At 41.5% G+C, this 18,843-nt stretch overlaps 1 protein-coding gene across 1 annotated transcript in view; it reads left to right on the forward strand.

Moving 5' to 3' along the window:
- Positions 1–18,843, forward strand: part of SHISA7 (shisa family member 7) — a 127,368-nt gene that overhangs the window by 71,586 nt on the left and 36,939 nt on the right. Inside the window, exons 2-3 of the mRNA XM_018559579.1 lie at positions 2,001–2,763; positions 11,584–11,738. Of these exons, the coding sequence (XP_018415081.1) occupies positions 2,207–2,763; positions 11,584–11,738 (712 nt within the window). The 5' untranslated portion in view covers positions 2,001–2,206. The remainder of the gene's footprint in view (positions 1–2,000; positions 2,764–11,583; positions 11,739–18,843) is intronic.

An 18,843-nucleotide genomic window follows, 5' to 3' on the forward strand; every position in this document is an offset into this window, starting at 1 on the left:
GACTGAGGACTCTGCTGTGAAGGTGGGACTGAGGACTCTGCTGTGAAGGTTGGACTGAGGACTCTGCTGTGAAGGTGGGACTGAGGACTCTGCTGTGAAGGTGGGACTGAGGACTCTGCTGTGAAGGTGGGACTGAGGACTCTGCTGTGAAGGTTGGACTGAGGACTCTGCTGTGAAGGTGGGACTGAGGACTCTGCTGTGAAGGTGGGACTGAGGACTCTGCTGTGAAGGTGGGACTGAGGACTCTGCTGTGAAGGTGGGACTGAGGACTCTGCTGTGAAGGTGGGACTGAAGACTTTGCTGTGAAGGGGGTACTGAGAATGCTGCTGTGAAAAAGAAACTGAGAACTCTGCTGTGAAAGGGGCACAGGGGACTCTGCTGTGGAAGGGAGACTGAGGACTTTGATTTGAAAGGGGGGGGGGGGGAACTCAGGTGTGCAGGAGGGGCTGAGAACTCTGCTGTGAAAGCGAGACTGAGTATTCTGCTGTGAAAGGGGGACTGAGGGCTCTGCTGTGAAGGGGAGACTGAAAATTCTGCTGTGAAGGGGGACTGAGAGCTCTGCTATGAAGTGGAGGCTGAGGACTCTGCTGTGAAAAGGAGACTGAGGGCTCTGCTGTGAAAGGGAGACTGAGGACTTTGATTTGAAGGGTGGACAGAGGACCATGCTGTGAAGGGGGGACTGAGGCCTCTGCTATGATGTGGGGGCTGAGGACTCTGCTGTGCAAGGGAGACTGTGGACTCTGCTGTGAGGGGGGACTGAGGGCTCTGCTGTGAAGGGGAGACTGAAATCTCTGCTTTGAAGGATGAAATGAAGGCTGAGGGCTCTGCTATGAAGTGGGGGCTGAGGGCTCTGCTATGAAGTGGGGGCTGAGGGCTCTGCTGTGAAAGGGAGACCGAGGGCTCTGCTGTGAAAGGGAGACTGAGGGCTCTGCTGTGCAAGGGAGACTGAGGGCTCTGCTGTGAAAGGGAGACTGGGGGCTCTGCTGTGAAAGGGAGACTGAGGGCTCTGATGTGAAGGGTGGACTGAGGACTCTGCTGTGAAGGGGGGCCTGAGTGAGGGCTCTACTGTGATTGGGAGACTGAGGGGTCTGATGTGAAGAGGGGGCTGAAGGCTCTGCTGTGAAGGGGGAGACTGAGGGCTCTAATGTGAATGGGGGGACTGAGGACTCTGCAACCACTGGGTGGGGGCTTAGGACTCTGCTGTGAAAGGGAGACAGGACTCAATGAACTTCTCTTATTTGTTCCCTTTTGGACTGGTAAAATATAATATATCATATAGAACATCACCCCCTATGTTATGAAGATAAGAGGGGGTGAGTTTTGTAGTCCATAGAGAGATCTTGGAACAATTCTTATGGATAAAAGTCTTCAAAACCAAAGAGCACAGGCAGTTTAACATCTTTTAGGTTGCAGACCTGCCTGTGATACTCAACTAGGGTATGCTAAGTAACCTATAGTACCTATATAACATGAAAATACAGTGGTGTCCCTAGACTTCTTGCCACCTGAGGTGGGGGGCGATGGTAGTGCATGACAGTAATGTCACCCTTTGCAGACCTGGGATGCTCTGGCCGGTGTCCCACCCAGCTCCTGACAACCACTGACATCACTGGTTGCCAGGAGCTGGGCGGTATACCAGCCAGAGCATTCCAGGTTGCTAAGAGAATACACCTTACACATATCCCCGACCGGCTCTTAGCAACCCGAGATGATCTGGCCTGAAATGAAGTGGCATCGTGCAGGAGAATGACCACTATACAACCAAACATCTCACTCTGCCTGCCGCCACCCATTCCCCCCCATGTGATCCAACAGTCTTAGGCTGCCTCATTAAAGGGATGGCCCTGAGAAAATAAAAATCTATAAAATGGTAGCCAGATGTTTCCAGATTACTGAATTGAAGGTTTTTGTCTGCAGTCATAAAAGGAAAAAGGTGTACATTGTTTTAAGATTACCAATGGTATCTTCTTCCCTAATTTGTTCTTTCTGGTTTCTTTCAGGTTTTGTTTGGAGTCATTGTTTTTTTGTAACGAAGACAACTTTTTATAGAGTTTAATAGCAAAAACAGAAGTCTGCAGTGAGTCAGCTGTACAGTCTTTCATTATTTGTCATGTGAAGACTCCTAAAGCACCACAGCCGAACAACAAAGGCCTCTTCCTTCATACATCAGAAAGAGAATTATATTTGTTACTGCCACTGAACTGCCATGTATCATCTCTTGACAGTGTTGCTTAGTGTTACTCTGGATGCTCTCGGTGTGCACTCAGCACTTAGTGTTGGCGCTGGCCAGGGTCAATGGCACAAGAACCAAACACAGGCGATGCCAATGCTTCTTGCACACATAAAAAGGCCACCGGTATCCCAGAATGCCTCATCAGGAAAGAGCCAGAGTGTACCAGAAATGTGCTATGGGTACTATGATGTGATGGGACAGTACGATGCCACCTTTAACTGTACCACGGGTACATATCGCTATTGCTGTGGCACTTGCCATTACCGCTTTTGTTGTGAACATCGCCATAAGCGCTTGGACCAGGACAGCTGTAAAAACTATAACAGTCCGTTCTGGGCACACACAACCCAGCCTATTACCACCAGTGCTAACAGCAAGCTGAACAATAACGGGCATGCAGACCAAACCAATAGCACCGTATATGTCATCTGTGGTGTCATTAGTTTCACTCTAGCCGTGGCCATCGGAGCCAAGATTGCCTTTAACAAGGCCTCCCGACGCCCACGGGGTAGAGAGATTAATGTACCCAGGTGAGCTGAGTAAAATGATTACCAGGAGATTAGTTTTTTTTGCTTCCTGCCAAGTCCTAATATGCATTCTAAAATATAACGTAAAATATTGCACTTGGATAAGTTTTAGTTCCAATTGCATTACATGGTGATTAATTATGATTTTGATGTTTTTGTACCTTTGAACTGTTTATTTGTATCTGTAAGTATAGTGAGGTTGAAGGCATTCTGTATGAAATATATACACAACTGAGGAATGCAGCAATAAGCTAAAATTTGACCTGATAACAATGGAATTAACTTTAGCATCACTTACAACAATTTTAGTTGTGTAGACCTATACACTCAAACTAATAGTCAGCAAAGAGAACATATCTAATCTGTTTCTAGTTTACAAACAGGCTTGACACAATATTCTTCTGCACAGCTCAGCTACCATATACTGCATATTAGCAAATGTAAGAAAACAAGTCTCTGTAAACTAGAAACAGGGCTTTCTTTGCTGCCCTGTAATGTCTGGAAATGTTATATTATACATAGATTTGGGGTTTTGTGAAATTGGCCTTTAAATTCTGCCCAAACTCTCCACTCTTCTAAATTAATTGATGGTAGGCAAGGAATGAGTGGATGAGATGTCTTCTCTAGTAGAGCTGAGACGATTACAGGGTAGACTGACACGGAATAGAGATATGTAGGAATGACATTCCAAAATGGCAAAAGTCAAATATTTGGCTAAAAACCTGTATTAGAAAATGTAATGCCCTGCATTGCATGAAATAATGGAGAACATTTCAGAAGTTAGAGATTCCCAGAACAAACCTGATATCAGATTTTATGTGGCAAAGTGTTGCTGTTCCAGTTTGCAAATGTCAACCATTCCACATGGTCAAGAAGCTGGGCCCACCTTTTCCTACTGCCTAAGCCTCTCTATTGGCTCACTGGCCAATTATGAAATGGAGATAAGGGGGTCCAGTCTCTGGACCTTGTGATATAGCAACAGCAAAGAATCTAGACATTTGGGGCTCCAGAGGTGTTGGCTATGTGGCACTTTATCACATTAAATCTGAGTTCAGGTAAGTGTTATTCCTACTTTTTTATTTTAAACATTGAGGGAGAACTATCACAAAATTATACTAAGCTTTTCCACATTTTACCTGCAATATAGGGGGCTATTCACAAAGGAGCCGAAGGATTCAGCCGTAATTTCGGCTTTCTTCGGCTGCCGGAGCCCTTCGGTGCAGTCAAACTGAAGGGCTGCTGTACGGGCTATTCACTATGGCCCATACAGCAGCTGAGCGGTTCAGCCGCTTCGGCTCGACTGAGTCGAAGTGACAGCCGAAGCGGGGAGAACAGACTGCCGAAGGCCGGCCTTTTGCCTCGCAAATGACAGCTGGGTGGAGCCAGCTGTGATCTCACAGCTGGCTCCGCCCAGTTGTAATGACAGATCAGCATCCCCAAATGACCTGGTGATGCTGAACTGTCATGAAACAATAACAACTGGGCGGACCCGGCCACAGAGGTACCGAGCAGAATAGCTGAGCCGAATGCCGCTCGCCGGCATTTGGCTATGCACTCACTGCCGTTCGGCCCCTATGTGAATAGGGGCGAACGGCAGCAAGTGAGAAGTCCTTCTGCACTATGACTCAGCCGAACATGCAGAGCATGTTCGGCTGACCGAAGTGCAGCCGATGTACGGCTGATTTCAGCCGATGCACGGCTGAAATCAGCTGTACTGAGCCGGAGTGAATAGCCGAACGTAGTAGGCTCACTTCACTTCGGCTGGGTTATTCACTCGACTGCCTTCGGCAGCTTTGTAAAAAACCCCATAGTCTTTCTTTAGCAAGTGCAAATAATTTGCCACTGCATTTGCACATTCTCCCGCATAAGTGGATAAAGCCAAGTTTAGCACAGTTAGCGCCTGCACAACTCTTTGTAAATTTCCCCCATTAACATGGACTTTTCATGTGCAATTTATATGCATTTTACAAACAGGTCTTTTTAAGCATTGTAGTTCTTTAGTTGTGTATGCAACTTAAAGTGTGTCTGTAACCAAAACCCTTATTTTTTTAGTTTTGGATAGAGTGGTTAAGAAAAAGGGCTTCTGTCATGTTTTTATTGCTGTGCGAGTCCCCATTTGGAGCTTCAACCCTGTTAGTACTGGTGACTATTTTCAATGAAAAAAAAGTGATGGAATTCCAGAATTTTAAAGCTGTACCCAGTACAAAAGGTAAGGGGAAATCATCTGATGGGACACTTGTTCCAGGGACAACTGTCTAAGAGGGGAATTCCCATCACTTTGAAGATTTTTACCTTCCTGTTGCATCTTTGGACAGGAAGTGAAGTGAAGTTTCCCCTTATGGTTAACAGACAGCAAAAACAAAAAAAACCTGGCAGAGGTTTTAAACCTTCCCTATTCTATTTAAAACTCAAAAGGTCATCCATTTTATAGCATTTTACAGAAGTGTTTAACGTTTTTAAAGTGAACTTATAAGTACAAAACTATAGGAGTGGACATTGCTAACTTGTTTTTAAAAGGTAGAGGTTTCAGGGCTGTTCTTATTCTTTACTTAAAGAGCCACAGACATGGAGCCAGAATGCAGGACAGGCATTTAAACTGTTCCAGTCTGTGTGAAGTAGTGAAGCTGGTATAATAAGAATGACAGCCTTGGAGCCTGCCAAGTTAGCAATGGCAATCCTTATATGTATGTCCTTTTAAATGAACCTGTCATAAAAGAAATATGGGGGCTGCCATTAATGACCTGTTTGCTAAATGCCTAGCTGCTACACTGACTTTTTAGCTTCAAAACTTTTGAAGTAACTGACCTGCGACATGTATGCAAAGTCCTTATTTGCCTACTTATTCAGGTCAGGGGGTTAAGTATTGAAGCAAGAGGATCACCATGACAGCCAGGCAACTAGCATTTTTGGAGAGGTCAGCAATGGCAGCCTCCATGTTTCTACTACGACATGTTTCTTTTAAATGTAATTGTTGTACATTATGAATCAATCACTGTTATTTAAAGGGTAATCCTACTTTCCCAGGTGAATTTGGGAAAACGTAATTACCCCCGCCAATCTTCCCCCTCCCGCTGCTCTTACCTTTGAGTAAATGCTGCTTCTTCTCCACAGCTGCCGGTGTATGATCTGTCATACACAACGTCGCAGCCCTGCACTATATATTTTAAATTAAGCTCACAAATGGTGAGGACTTGTTGGTTAGCATTGGTTAGCTGACCGCGCTGACCAATGAAAATAACTTCTTAGCAAGAAGCGCTTCTCATTGAGCAGCGTGGTCAGGTGACCGTGCTAACCAATTAAAGCCCTCCATTAATTTAAAATACATAGCACAGGGCTGCGATGTGTACCATGTATGGACAGTACATTGGGAGCCGCAGAGGAGAAGCAACATTCCTTCAAAGGTAAGAGCAAGGGGACGGGGTAGGGGGGGCAGATTGGTGGGAGTAATTTTGATTTTCCCAAATTCACCTAGGAAAGTTGAATAACCCTTTAAAACACATGCACCTGTAGAGAATTTTTGCTAAAGGTCAGATTCACTGATAAATAAATATGTCCCTATATGAACTTGGGTCCCTATATGAGCTGGGGAAATTCACCCTCTCTGTCAACAGGACTGAAAGTCCAAAATGTTGCATTGTCACCAGAACAGGAATAAAGGGAAAATCTTCCATTGAAAATACTTGTTTACCCTGAATCTGGAGAGCTTTCCTTTCACTTCCTGCTGTGTCTATAGGATAGGAAGTGAAAGAGAAATTTCACATATGGTACAAAAATGGCAAACAAAATTGTGACCATATTTCATGTTACATCTACCCTAAATATTGGTATAACATGATACATGGTCTCAAAAGTAAATGAAGCCTTTTATCTTATGAAAAGTGTGTCTCCATTTTTTTAATATGAAACATGCCTTTTCACTGGGTAAGTATAAGAAAATGTTGAATCTTTAAAAATATATACAACATAGCTGTAATATAGAGAATACAGAGAATGTTGCAGTTTTGCACAAAAAGTCTCAAAAACTGCACTAAATAAAAAAGTGAGTGTGTCAATATTTGGTGCAATGGAAGTGTGCAGTAGTGTGACAAGAGGACAATGGCTCAAGAAAGTTACATCTGCTACATGCTTCAAATAAACTATATGCACTGTGACATAATAGTTTATTTGACATGTGATGCCCCAAAATAAGATGCCATGTGTTCGCATTCCTCAACAACCGCCAGTCTTAGTTTAACTGACCCACTTTTTTATTGATTGTCTATCAAAGCAACAATGCTTTACACTTATGTATGAACTCTCCTATTTAAACATGTGCATCTGCTTTGTAGGTAGCGTGGCAGAGCTGCTGGACTTAATGCCATATACTGTGTAAAGATCAGCTTTCAGCTGCTGAACATAACAGAGCATAGCATAATGAGCATGCAATACCTATTAAATCACATTAGTTAATAATTAGTAAATAACATTAGCCCAGAGTTCTTTTTTTAAAGCAGTTATACATTTGAATTAAACAATCACTGCATTTTTAAATGCAAATAGGTACATACCTGAATGGATATCCACTTCTTGTAATCCCCTGTACAGCAATACTTATATTAAAAGAGGGAGGGTCAGCACTAGCAGCTCTGCTGTAGTACATGTGCTAGTGAGTAGAAGAGTGAATCATCAATATGCTACTACCCCTTCCTTGCCCAATCAGCAAACTCAAGGTGTGATTTGACCAATCTGCACTTCCACATCAGTGAAAAGCATGCCTGGATCACAAGACTGGCTGCTCAAAATGACACATTTTTGGGCAGGTAAAACAGTTGTACATCCACACAGCACAGTTCAGTCACCTGCTTGTAAAGCCAACATCTTAAACAAACTCTGTTTGATTTAACTGTGTTGTGTGGATATGCTACTGTTGACTGCCCTTCACGTATCTCTTCACCTAACTCCAGCTGTAGACTGGCATGGAGTCAGCCTTTACATTACACAGTTTCCTTGGAGACTAATCTTTTATGAGTTAGTTAAAACAGTTTTTTGTATTTCAACTGTATATGTAGTTGTATGCCTGGAGTTACACTTTAACAATATAAATACCCATTAAAGAGAATCTGCATAAGTAACAGAAAACAGCATTATAATAATAATTGTGCCAAAGACAGTTGCCATGTGATTAAGAGTATTTAGAGTCAGTTTAATATATTATTAGATAAAAAGGCACAAATAGTACATATTATATAACTGTTCTCATTGATTGAATAAACAAGGTCATCCAACACCAACTGGTTCTGTATTAAAAAAAAAGTAATTAACCTCACTTAAAGGGATCATGCTAGCTGAATACAGGCAACCATGTTTAGCATAATAGCGTCAGAGTTAAGTTTCCATCACCAAAGAAATAAATAAATACAAAAGAATAAAAATGATATATATGTATGTGTATATATATATATTTCAAAGAACCGTGGAATCAACCAGTCTGGTTTTCATACTTTAATATTAGAATGAAACAATTGTTGGCAAATTATTCAAAGGAGCATTATTCATTGCCCCCAAATTTTCAAGAAACCCATTAGATGATCCCTAAATCATTTGGGAGAATGTTTTATGAATTAGTGAGACAAAAGGGGATTTTTTTAGATGACTGTGAAAATGTAAACCTTCACAACTGTCAAACATAGTGATGGCGGGAATGCTTGGTACTGCCAAACCTAAAGAGCTTATAAGAACCATAAAACGTGTCAATTCTGTTCTATATCAGAGAATTATTAATAATAATGCCCTACATCCATCCATAAATAATAAAGTGAGAGCTTGATATTGGTAGTTTTTGGCTCAGAGTTCATGACTCTGAGAATATGGACATTCCTAAACCTTCCTGAATTGCCTCCATTTCTCAAACTATCCCCAATGTCAAGAACCCCCTAACACAGGTACTGTATGTCTAATTGATGATTTGGGGCCATATACAGCTCCCATTCCTTTTTGTTTCCCTTTGCGGATTAACATTTAAAACTTAATGAGATTGAATCTGGGATACAATTTTTGTTTGGGATACAATATTCCAAGTTGACATTTGTGCTAAAATAATCACCAAAGAGCAATAATCTTTTGCAGCATGTAAATAGGTATGGCCTTCTGTAGGCATAATACGGCCACTTGAAATGCCCCATGCCACCGCTCCAAGCTCGCTCCTGTGATGGACCACAATCTCACCATTAGTTTACTAATTTATGTTGAGATTATAGTCCATCATGGGAGTGAGCTTGGAGCGGTGAATACTTTACAACACATGCAGGGACCATGGGGAACAAAAGACCGGTACTAGGGATCCTCATAGTTCTGTTAGTTGCTCAGCACCAAGCCTAAAGTGGAACTACACCATCCTACCCTTTACAGCCAAGGAAGGTGCCATTTTGGCCTCTATTTGGTTTGCAGTTGCTATGGCACTGCACATGTGATCAGCTATGATACCAGCAATTGGAGGGCTTGAAAGTTCTGTTGAGAGCTGAAATTAGCACACTGGCAACCTTGACAGCTGCAGTGCCTTAAAAGTAACTGTTCATATAGAAAGATAATGAACCGAAATAAAATTGCAGGTTTACATTATGAAGCCTAAAAAAGAAAGAAGAATCTATTTCTGGTCTGACCTAGTCAAAGTCTAGCACTAAACGCAGTAGAAAATATGTGATATGGCCTAAAATGAACATTTCAAACTTTAAAGCCTAGCAGTGTTTGTGAAAGAAAGCAGCATTGAGTTAAAATGATTTGCAACAAACAAGTTACAGCCACTCCTCACTTAACAACCTAACTGTTTAAAGACCGGTCAGACTTACGACTGGGTCTCTGACCATTCGGTATAGTGCATTGTATAAGAACTTGGGTAAAGATTATGTCGCATTACCCTTTCTCAGTCTCAATCTCTCAGTCAGTCGGTCAGTATTCACTAATGTACTGTACTTTAGTATTTACATAGTGCAAACCTAAGTAATGTACTGTATATTAGAGCTGATTTCCTCTAATTCTCGATTAGGATTCGAACAACCTAGTTATAGGAACAAAAGCTGGTTGTTAAGTGAGGAGAGTCTGTATTAAGTGAAAGAGTGCAGTTACTTTTTCACATTGTGCCAGTTGGTGTTAGAAAACTCTTGCAGACCATTTACACAAGTGTTCTTTAGCTAGTGTTACCTTTTGAGTGACAATCGGAAACAAATACTTTTTACAGCACAGTCTGTAATTTATCAGCAATTATAGTGTTATGAAGGAGAAGAGTAGAAGAGGTGGGCACTGACTTGGTTTTTTTTAGTGCAGGGGTAGCCAAACTCCGGCCCTCCAGCTGTGGCGAAACTACAAATCCCATGATGCATCTCTCTCCGGGAGTCATGTCTGTGGCTGTGAGAATCTTGCAATGCCCCATGGGATTTGTAGTTCCACCACAGCTGGAGTTTGGCTGGAGTTTGGCTACCCCTGTTTTAGTGAATGAAAGATGAATTTTTGAAAGACAGACTCTACTCCTATGTGCCTGCATGCTGTTTGTGCATTGCAATGGCAGCAGTATAGATTAGGCTGTGGGAGAATAAGGATGGCACAACCTGGACAGGTGAAAAATTCTTGGCTGAACAGTGAATGCTTCCCATCATATGCAGTCTGTATTCTGGTATTCAGGCAGCAGTGGGTGCTGCAGCGACCTGAAAGCAATAGCCGGCAGTGAAAAGTCCTTCAATCCATCGATTTTCTCATGTTCAGTGCAAGAGAAATCAAAAAGTATATGACTAGTTTAACTTTAGGTATAACTGTTAACCATTAGTGTTCTCAGACCATCAGAATAAATGACACGTAACTTATCTGCAATTTAACCTTTCCGAGATACCATGGTGACATGCAACAAAGGTAAATTTTATTGAAATTTGTGTTTTTAAAAGTATATATATATTTTTTTTTTAATGTAAAATATTTATTTTACAATAAAAAAACATTTAATAGAGGGTGTGCCCATGACAGAGGATTGACCGAGTTTTTTTAAAGACAGAGAGCAGCAGAAACCGTTTTGCGTTCAGGCTCCCTCTCTCTCAACTTTTTACAGTCATCTGTACACAGCAATAGGTAGGCTGAAAGGGAGATAGGGAGATGAGTAGCTTCTTTCACTCATTTTGTTGTGTATAATTCAGTTTTAGCTTTGTAAACAATGTTTATTTTTCTGTATAAAAAGATCAGACCAGTTTGTCCACTGCTGGTTTGAAATGCTGGTTACTATGGTCATAATTATATATATATGCAAAACCATTATACATTATTATTAATGGTACAAGAGATTTGATAACACACCTGAAAATTAAATTTAAAATGTACATACTAGGAAAGCAAAGGCATGCTCTAACTCCTCTACCCTCCGTAATTTTGTAGTTTCCTTAAAGTGTAAAGATAGTCAACCCTGTTTTATTTTTAGTTTTGGATAAAGTAAGGAAGGGTTAAAACGCTCTGTCAATGTATTTTTTGTCTGTGTGCCTCACTGGGGAGATTGACCTTCACTTCTTGTCACAAACGGAAGTGAGAGGCCGTCTTTAAAAGGTGAGGGGAATTCCGCTCTTTAACTGTTGTCACCAGAACAAGTGTCTCCTTTGAAAGATTTCCTCTCTATTTCTGTTCCAATAAGAACTCACAATTTTGGATATTTTCTCACTTTCAGTCCCACAGACAACAAAAAAACTTGATAGGTGTTCTATATCGTCCCTACTCTATCCAAAACCACAAAAAGGTTGCCCATACATACACTTTAATTACAATTGTATTTTTATATGGCATAATGTATGGGGTTTACCTGTATCACTCTTTCAGAGCTCTCGTGGACATTCTTCGCCACCAGTCCGTTGCAGGGAGCCATGGAGAAAGAAATAACAGCACAACTGTGACTTCAGGGCAACATGACAATGGACCATCACGTCCACCAAAAAACCTCTACAACCCTGTAAAATCAGTAAAGAACAACCACGGTAAGTAGATGTAGAGGGGGGAAGTGTGGGGATTCAACCAGATTGTAATACAAAAGTTACCAAAATATTCATGTGACAGCTCAGTCTATACAGTACTGTGTTGGCTTTAAAGAATTGAATTAAACTGGAACATACTGCTACCACTGTATTGGAAATTGACTCTTTTAGCTGTGTATAGTCTGAGGTTTAGTTATTGAGCTCTGTAAACAACAGGCTGTTCTCAATAAAGCAATAAGGTGTAGCCCGATAAACAAAATGTATATAAAGAGCAGAGCTGCCATGTATATAGCATTTATATGTAATAGAAACATGGAAGAGTCACCGCAGAAAAAGACAAACTGGTTTATTGAGTCTGCTTCTTTTCTTATTTATTGTTTTGATGTAGTTTTCTTTTTTGTTTATTTTGTTAACATGGGGGGGGGGGGATTTTGTCAGAGTATAGACCTATTTTTATCCCAAATATGTTTAAATTAACTTACAGTTGACTGACTCACTTCCTCTGCCGGAGGTCTGTTCCAGGCATCCACTCAGGGCTGTAGCTACCATGGGGCAAGTGAGGCACTCGCCTCAGGCGCAGCTGAGAGGGGGTGGAGCCAGCGCCCCCCTCACCCCTCTTGTCATGGCGAGCACAGGGCATCATTGGCAACAGGGGCGCCAGGCTGCCAAAACAGCCCCAGCTCGGCAGGGAGAAGAGGAGCCCCACAGGCTCCAGCTTCTCCTCGGATCCCTGCTGCTCTCCTACACCTGTATGGGCAGAGGACTCTGTGTCCTCAATCTCCTTTTCTATTTCAAAAGGGAAACGTCAGGGGTGATGTTTCCCCAAAGCACCCAACAGTAAAAAATAAAACATAACACTAAATGAATAAATAACCACACACCCACACACACATTACTAGACATGTGCAAAGACAAAAAAAATTGTTTTTCAGACGAAATGAACGGAAACTAAAAATGTTTTAATTAGTTTCGTCAAACAAAATACATGTTTATGCTATTTTGGATTTGGCCACCAGCGCATTCTGCGCACCACCATCCTGGAGGCAGGACACATGATCTTGCATACCACACAGGTCTGTTGGGGGCACAATTTTCTGTTCTTGCCTCGGGCGCAAAAGGAGCTAGCTATGGCTCTGCATCCACTACTACTTTCCATAAAATAAAACATTCTAAGTTGTTCTACTTTTTCAATATAATTTTGTAAGTGAGGACTCCAGAACTGAGCACAGTATTCTAAATCAGACCTAACTAAAGATCAGGAAACCAGGACCTCCTTCCTCCTGCTGGTGATCACCCCAGGTGATAACTAAAGATCAATATAGGGGAATCAGGACCTCCTTCCTCCTGCTGGTGATGACTCTAGTGATACCTAAAGATCAATATAGGGGAATCAGGACCTCCTTTCTCCTGCTAGTGATCACTCTAGTGATACCTAAAGATCAATATAGGGGAATCAGGACCTCCTTTCTCCTGCTGGTGATCACTCTAGGTGATAACTAAAAATCAATGTAGGGGAATCAGGAACTCCTTCTTCCTGCTGGTGGCCCCTCTAGTGATAACTACATATCTGTATAAGGTAATCAGGACCTCCTTCTTCCTGCTGGTGATCCCTGCTGGTGATCCCTCTAGTGATAAGTAAAGACCTATATAGGGGAATCAGGACCTCCCTCCTTCTGATGGCGATCCCCCTAGTGAAAACTAAAGATCAATATAGGGGAATCTGGACCTCTTTTTCCTGCTGGTGACCCCTCTAGTAATAACTAAATATTGTATAGGGGAATCAGGACCTCCTTCTTCCTGCTGGTGATCCCTCTAGTGATAAGTAAAGATTTATACATTGTATTTAGGACCTCCTTCCGCCTGCTGGTGATCCCTCTAGTGATAACTAAGGATCTATATAGCGGAATCAGGACCCCCTTCTTCCTGCTGGTGGTCCCTCTAGTGATAACTAATGATCAATATAGGGGAATCAGGACCCCCTTCTTCCTGCTGGTGATCCCTCTAGTGATATCTAAAGATCTATATAGAGGAATCAGGACCCCCTTCTTCCCGCTGGTGATCCTTCTAGTGATAACTAAAGATCAATATAGGGGAATCAGGACCTCCCTCCTTCTGATGGTGATCCCTCTAGTGAAGCACCCCAAACATCTATTCACTTTCTTCACTGCCAGGATACACGGCAATCGTTTTATTCTGTAACCCTGGCCAATACTGTACCCACAATATTGTACTCTAAGAGAGAGGGGTTTTTTTCCTTAGTGCATTATTTTGCATTTAGAAACATTGAACTGTAATTTCCACTACATTGACCAATTTTCAAGCAATGCTAAATTATGTTCCATGTTTCGAACACCTCCATGAATATCAACCCAAATACACACCTTTGTGCAAAAAGACATACCTTGTCTCCCAAACCTTGGGTTGTAAACATGTAATATTTCATAGTTATCTGTTAAAAAACAATTCAATAATTCCTTTTTAATGTGACCGGTGGTTGTGGGGTAAGAAAGGCAAATCTTATTTAGCACAGGTTGATAAATGAAGCTTAGCGTTACATCAGATTTTCTGACTTTTGAGTTGTCACGTATGTGTGCTTTAATTTGTTTCTCCACCATTACGATTCTTCATTCTTGTTTTCACAAAAGCCCAGAACATAACATGAATTATACATTATCCATTGGATTTAATAAAGTAATGCAATGCAAAAAGCTAAGTGTTAATGTAGTCTTAAGTAACTGCTAACACTTTGCTTGTCCTGGTAACTCAGCATCATTTGCACCTTCTGTGCTTAGCAAATTTCACTATGATTTATTAAAGTGTGTTAGTTTTACTGCGCCAACGAATGAAAATGTAACTGATAGTGAATAGATTAGTTAATAATTGATGCATTCATTAAAGTGTATGCCTAGGCAAAACTTTTTTTTATAGCTTGGGTAGGGTGGGGAAAGGTTAGGCCCTTATAACTGTCTCCATCCCCATTGTCCCCATTGCGGAGAGTCACTACTCTATTTGTACTAATGACCATTGTCAATGAGCAAAAGCGTGAGGCGAAATCCAAAAGTTTAGAGCTGTCTCCAAAACAAGATGTGGGGGAAAGCTTCCAATAGGGACATTTGTTCTGGGGACAAATGTCAAAGAAGGGAATTCCCCTCTCCTTCCCCTACCTTCCCGTTGCATCTCTGGGACAGGAAGTGAAGGGATATTTCCCCAATGGTACATAGCCAGCAAAAAAAAAATAACTTGGCAGTGGTTTTAACTCTTATCCATATCTACTCTATCCAAAACAGAAGAAACAAATTGGGTTATACATACACTTTAAATCCTATGGAATTCAGTAACTATTTTGTAAGCAGTTAAATGCCATTTCTTATTTTTAATCTTTAAACTATATCTAAAAACTTTTTTTTAGGTTTAGCTAATGTATAGGGTGGAAACCCCTGTAAGTTTGATATGCTGTCTCCACTGAGGAGATTCACTCAATTCTATATTTGTCCTGGTGACCAGTGTCAACATGGCTGAAGGTGATGGGAAATGCAACATGATAGTTGTCAATGAAACAGAAGGTGAGGAGAAATCTACCTATGGGGACACATGTTTTGGAGACAGCTGTATTCCCCCCACTTTGCAAAGATTTTATTTTACTTCCTGGTGGGTCTCTGCAACAGGACGTGAATGGACATTTCTCAAATAGGATGCAGACAGTAAACCCAAAAAATTATTTTAAAACCATTCCATGCTCTAGCCAAAAATGTTGCCTTTAGAAATACATTAGAATTATATAGTTTTACTGACTGTCTTAGTATATATTGAGGATATCTCAGATGGATAAAACCTGCACCAACATAAGGAGAATATACGAACTTCATAGTGAGTATCAAACCCAGACTTCCAAAACTGCATTTCTGGCCACACATTTCTGGCCAATAACCCTGAGGCTATGCTGACTACATTTTAAAATGTTGTTGTCTGCCTAAGACTGGACACCAGACAACTTTCTACATAGTCAACGTAGGCAAAGGCCTAGGCTGCCAGGGATGGCACATAGCCACCTACAAATTAGGTTTCTAATTTTCAGAAAAGCATTCTCATGTTTGGTAAATATCTCAGACTGCCGCTCCATCTGCCAATACACTCTGAGTCCTTATTTCTGCTGGCCTAGCATAGTTTATACATTTTGTTGATGGAAGAATGCAATTTGTACTTTAAGGATGAACTTCACTTTTAAATATGACAACAAAAACACCTTTAGAAATGTTTAGTAACGGCAATCTACAAACAGATACTTATAGATAATTGCCGGCTTTTTATTCTTTGCATACCTCTTTTTTTTCTTTTTCTTCCCATTCTTCAAACGTTGTCCATTTTAACTAAGGGCAGATTAAACCATCTCCTTTTACTTCCTGGAACGCTGAGTCTGCCTCCTGTGACAGTGCACATCATCTCAGGGGCAATAAATGCCTTTCCCCTGAAATTTTGCAGGTTACCTATGAGATTTTCCAGGAAGGCGCTGGTGATGTAGCCTTCCCAGGATGTATCTGTGAGGCCAGGGCTACATCACCAGTGCCTCACTCAACCAGGAAATGGAAATACAGTAATTGTAAGTAAAACAAATTTAAAAGTTTATTTAAGTAATAAATTCAATTTCAGCATGGACAGCTAGTGAAAAGTGGTAAAGGTCCGCTTTAAGAGAAGGCCGGCCTTAAATCAAAACTTCTTTTTGTGTATCAGCATGCATATTGCACACTGTTTTCCATTTTTAAAGTGCAGGTCCTATCAATCTTTATCACTACCAGTCACAGAACTGCTAATTCGGCTTTTTGTTGCAGGGTGACAATGCTCATTCATTGCCTTGCATTGTCTCCTTACCATGTGCACTCATTCAGTGGGATTACAGAATATCAGGCTGACTCACAGCGTAATCTCCCTGTGGTCATCCCACGCCACCTACCCACTCACCATTGTGACATGCAAACACGTTTCGCACCACCTCGTCATGCTTCATTGATGTTAGCTCCGGGAGGAGGTTGCAGAAAAAAAAAACATTTAGTACATCTCTGCAATACTTACACATTTCTTTTTTTGTATTATAGCTGTATAAAATTATGCAAGTATACAAAAATACCTGTTGATCTGCCTATAATCCAGTGTACTGATAATTTCCTGTTTAACCAGTTGAAGTCTGCTGTGTTTAAACCCCCTTCCCATCCAGGCCATTTTTCAGTATTCAGCACTGCGGTACTTTGACTGACATTTATTCCGTCATGCAACGCTGTACTGAAATTAATTTTATACCATTTTTTAGGGACAGATAGAGCTTTATTTTGGTGGTATTTAATCACCACTGCGGTTTTAATTTTTTTTACTATATGAAGGAAAAATTACAGATTTAAAAAAAAAAAACTGTTTCCCCATATTAAATGATAAAACATTTATTATTACCCAATTTTTTGGTAAAATATAAGAGATAGGGTCACGTCGGGTAAAAAGGCACCAAATATGTCAAGCCTTAAAATTGCGTGCACGCGAAACCTCAAAAAACTATAATACCCAAAATTGGCAATAGGCGACGCTTTAAAAGCTTTTACCGCTCATCAGTTTAGTGTTATCAGTGATTGATGGCCCTGAAATGATTGCTCTCACTGCGACTTTCGCGGCGATATGTAACGTGTGTAGCGCAATTGTCGTTTTCGCGCGCTGGTGCACCGGACACGTATTTACGTTTATATGTGCGTAAACGTGGGGGTAGGGAACTACGAGCCGGTCCCGGGCCGCAGATGGGGTAGCGGATCCCGGGATTGAAGGTGAGGGGTCAGGAGGAGGGGCAACGACTGCGGCAACACTCGAGGGGGGGAGGGGGGCACGCAGCCAGCACATATACACGATCTGCAGGCTATAGAGCCGCCGATCGTGTATATGGGAAACAGCCAGTAACGGCTCTTTACATTGGACGTTTTTTTTCTGGAAAAAAATGCCGTCTAGAGACGGCAACCCGCCAATGCGACTGTGCCGTCCGACCGTTTTCTTGCAACGGGCGGACGGCAACTGGTTGAGCTAAAAAAAAAATGGGGGGGAATTTATCAAAACTGGAGCAAACAGAATCTGGAGCAGTTGCCCATGGCAACCAATCAGCATCTCTATTCAGTTTGCTCAGGTAAGATTTGAAAATGAGAGAAAGAAGCAGATTGGCTGCAGTGCAAATCTGCACCAGATTGTGTATGCTCTAGTTTTGATAAATTTCCCTCCCAGTGTCTCTGCTGCACTGAAACCCCAAGAAGGGTTGTTAGCCCTGCCCGGTTCTCCTCTGCTTGACTACAGCACACATTTCCCTCTTCTCACCTCCGTAACATAGGTGGAACTTTTTCTGTGATAACTCAGACAGTGCTGATAACACTGTTTGGGATTTTGCTACAGCAGAGACAGGGTTTTTCCAACCAAAACAGTATTAAGGAACTCACTGGATTTTAGGCAGATTAACAGATATTTTTCTTAATTTGCATCATTTTTATTGAGAAGACCTAAACAATTGTGCTTGTATTGAAATGTATTGCAGAAATATTCTGAAAATGTTTTTTCTTTTTCTTTTTCTCAGACATACACTTTAACTTTAAGTCCATACACAGACATCCCCACTCTCCCGGACGTTCCGGGAGTTTCCCGCCATTAGATAGTGGCTCCTGGCCGCCTGGGAGAGAAACATTTTCTCCCGGAGAGGTTTACTCTGCTTTATCTAGCAGAATAAACCTTTCCCTGCTATCTGTTTTTTTTTTTATTCTGATAATGGAAGTAAAAAAATTAAATAAAAGACAGCATAGAAACAAATAGCTTGATTGCTATTGGCTATTTGAATTTGCAATAGCCAATAGCAGGCTAGCTATTGCACCCGCCCACTGCCGCTGTCAATCAGCAGAAGTGGACCTGAAGTTCTCCATCAAGTGAAGTGCTCCTGCTATTGCAAACTGAAATAGCCAATAGCAATCTAGCTGTTCATTCCTATGCTGGTTTTCTTTTTCTTTTTATTCTCACGGCAGCATACTAAAAAAAACAAGAAAAAAAACAGCAGATAGCACGGGAAGAAATAGCTTCTTTGCTATCATTTCAGGGGTGGTGC

The sequence above is a fragment of the Nanorana parkeri genome, unplaced genomic scaffold, assembly GCF_000935625.1.
Source record: "Nanorana parkeri isolate BGI_ZX_2015 unplaced genomic scaffold, ASM93562v1 scaffold405, whole genome shotgun sequence".
NCBI lineage: Eukaryota > Metazoa > Chordata > Amphibia > Anura > Dicroglossidae > Nanorana > Nanorana parkeri.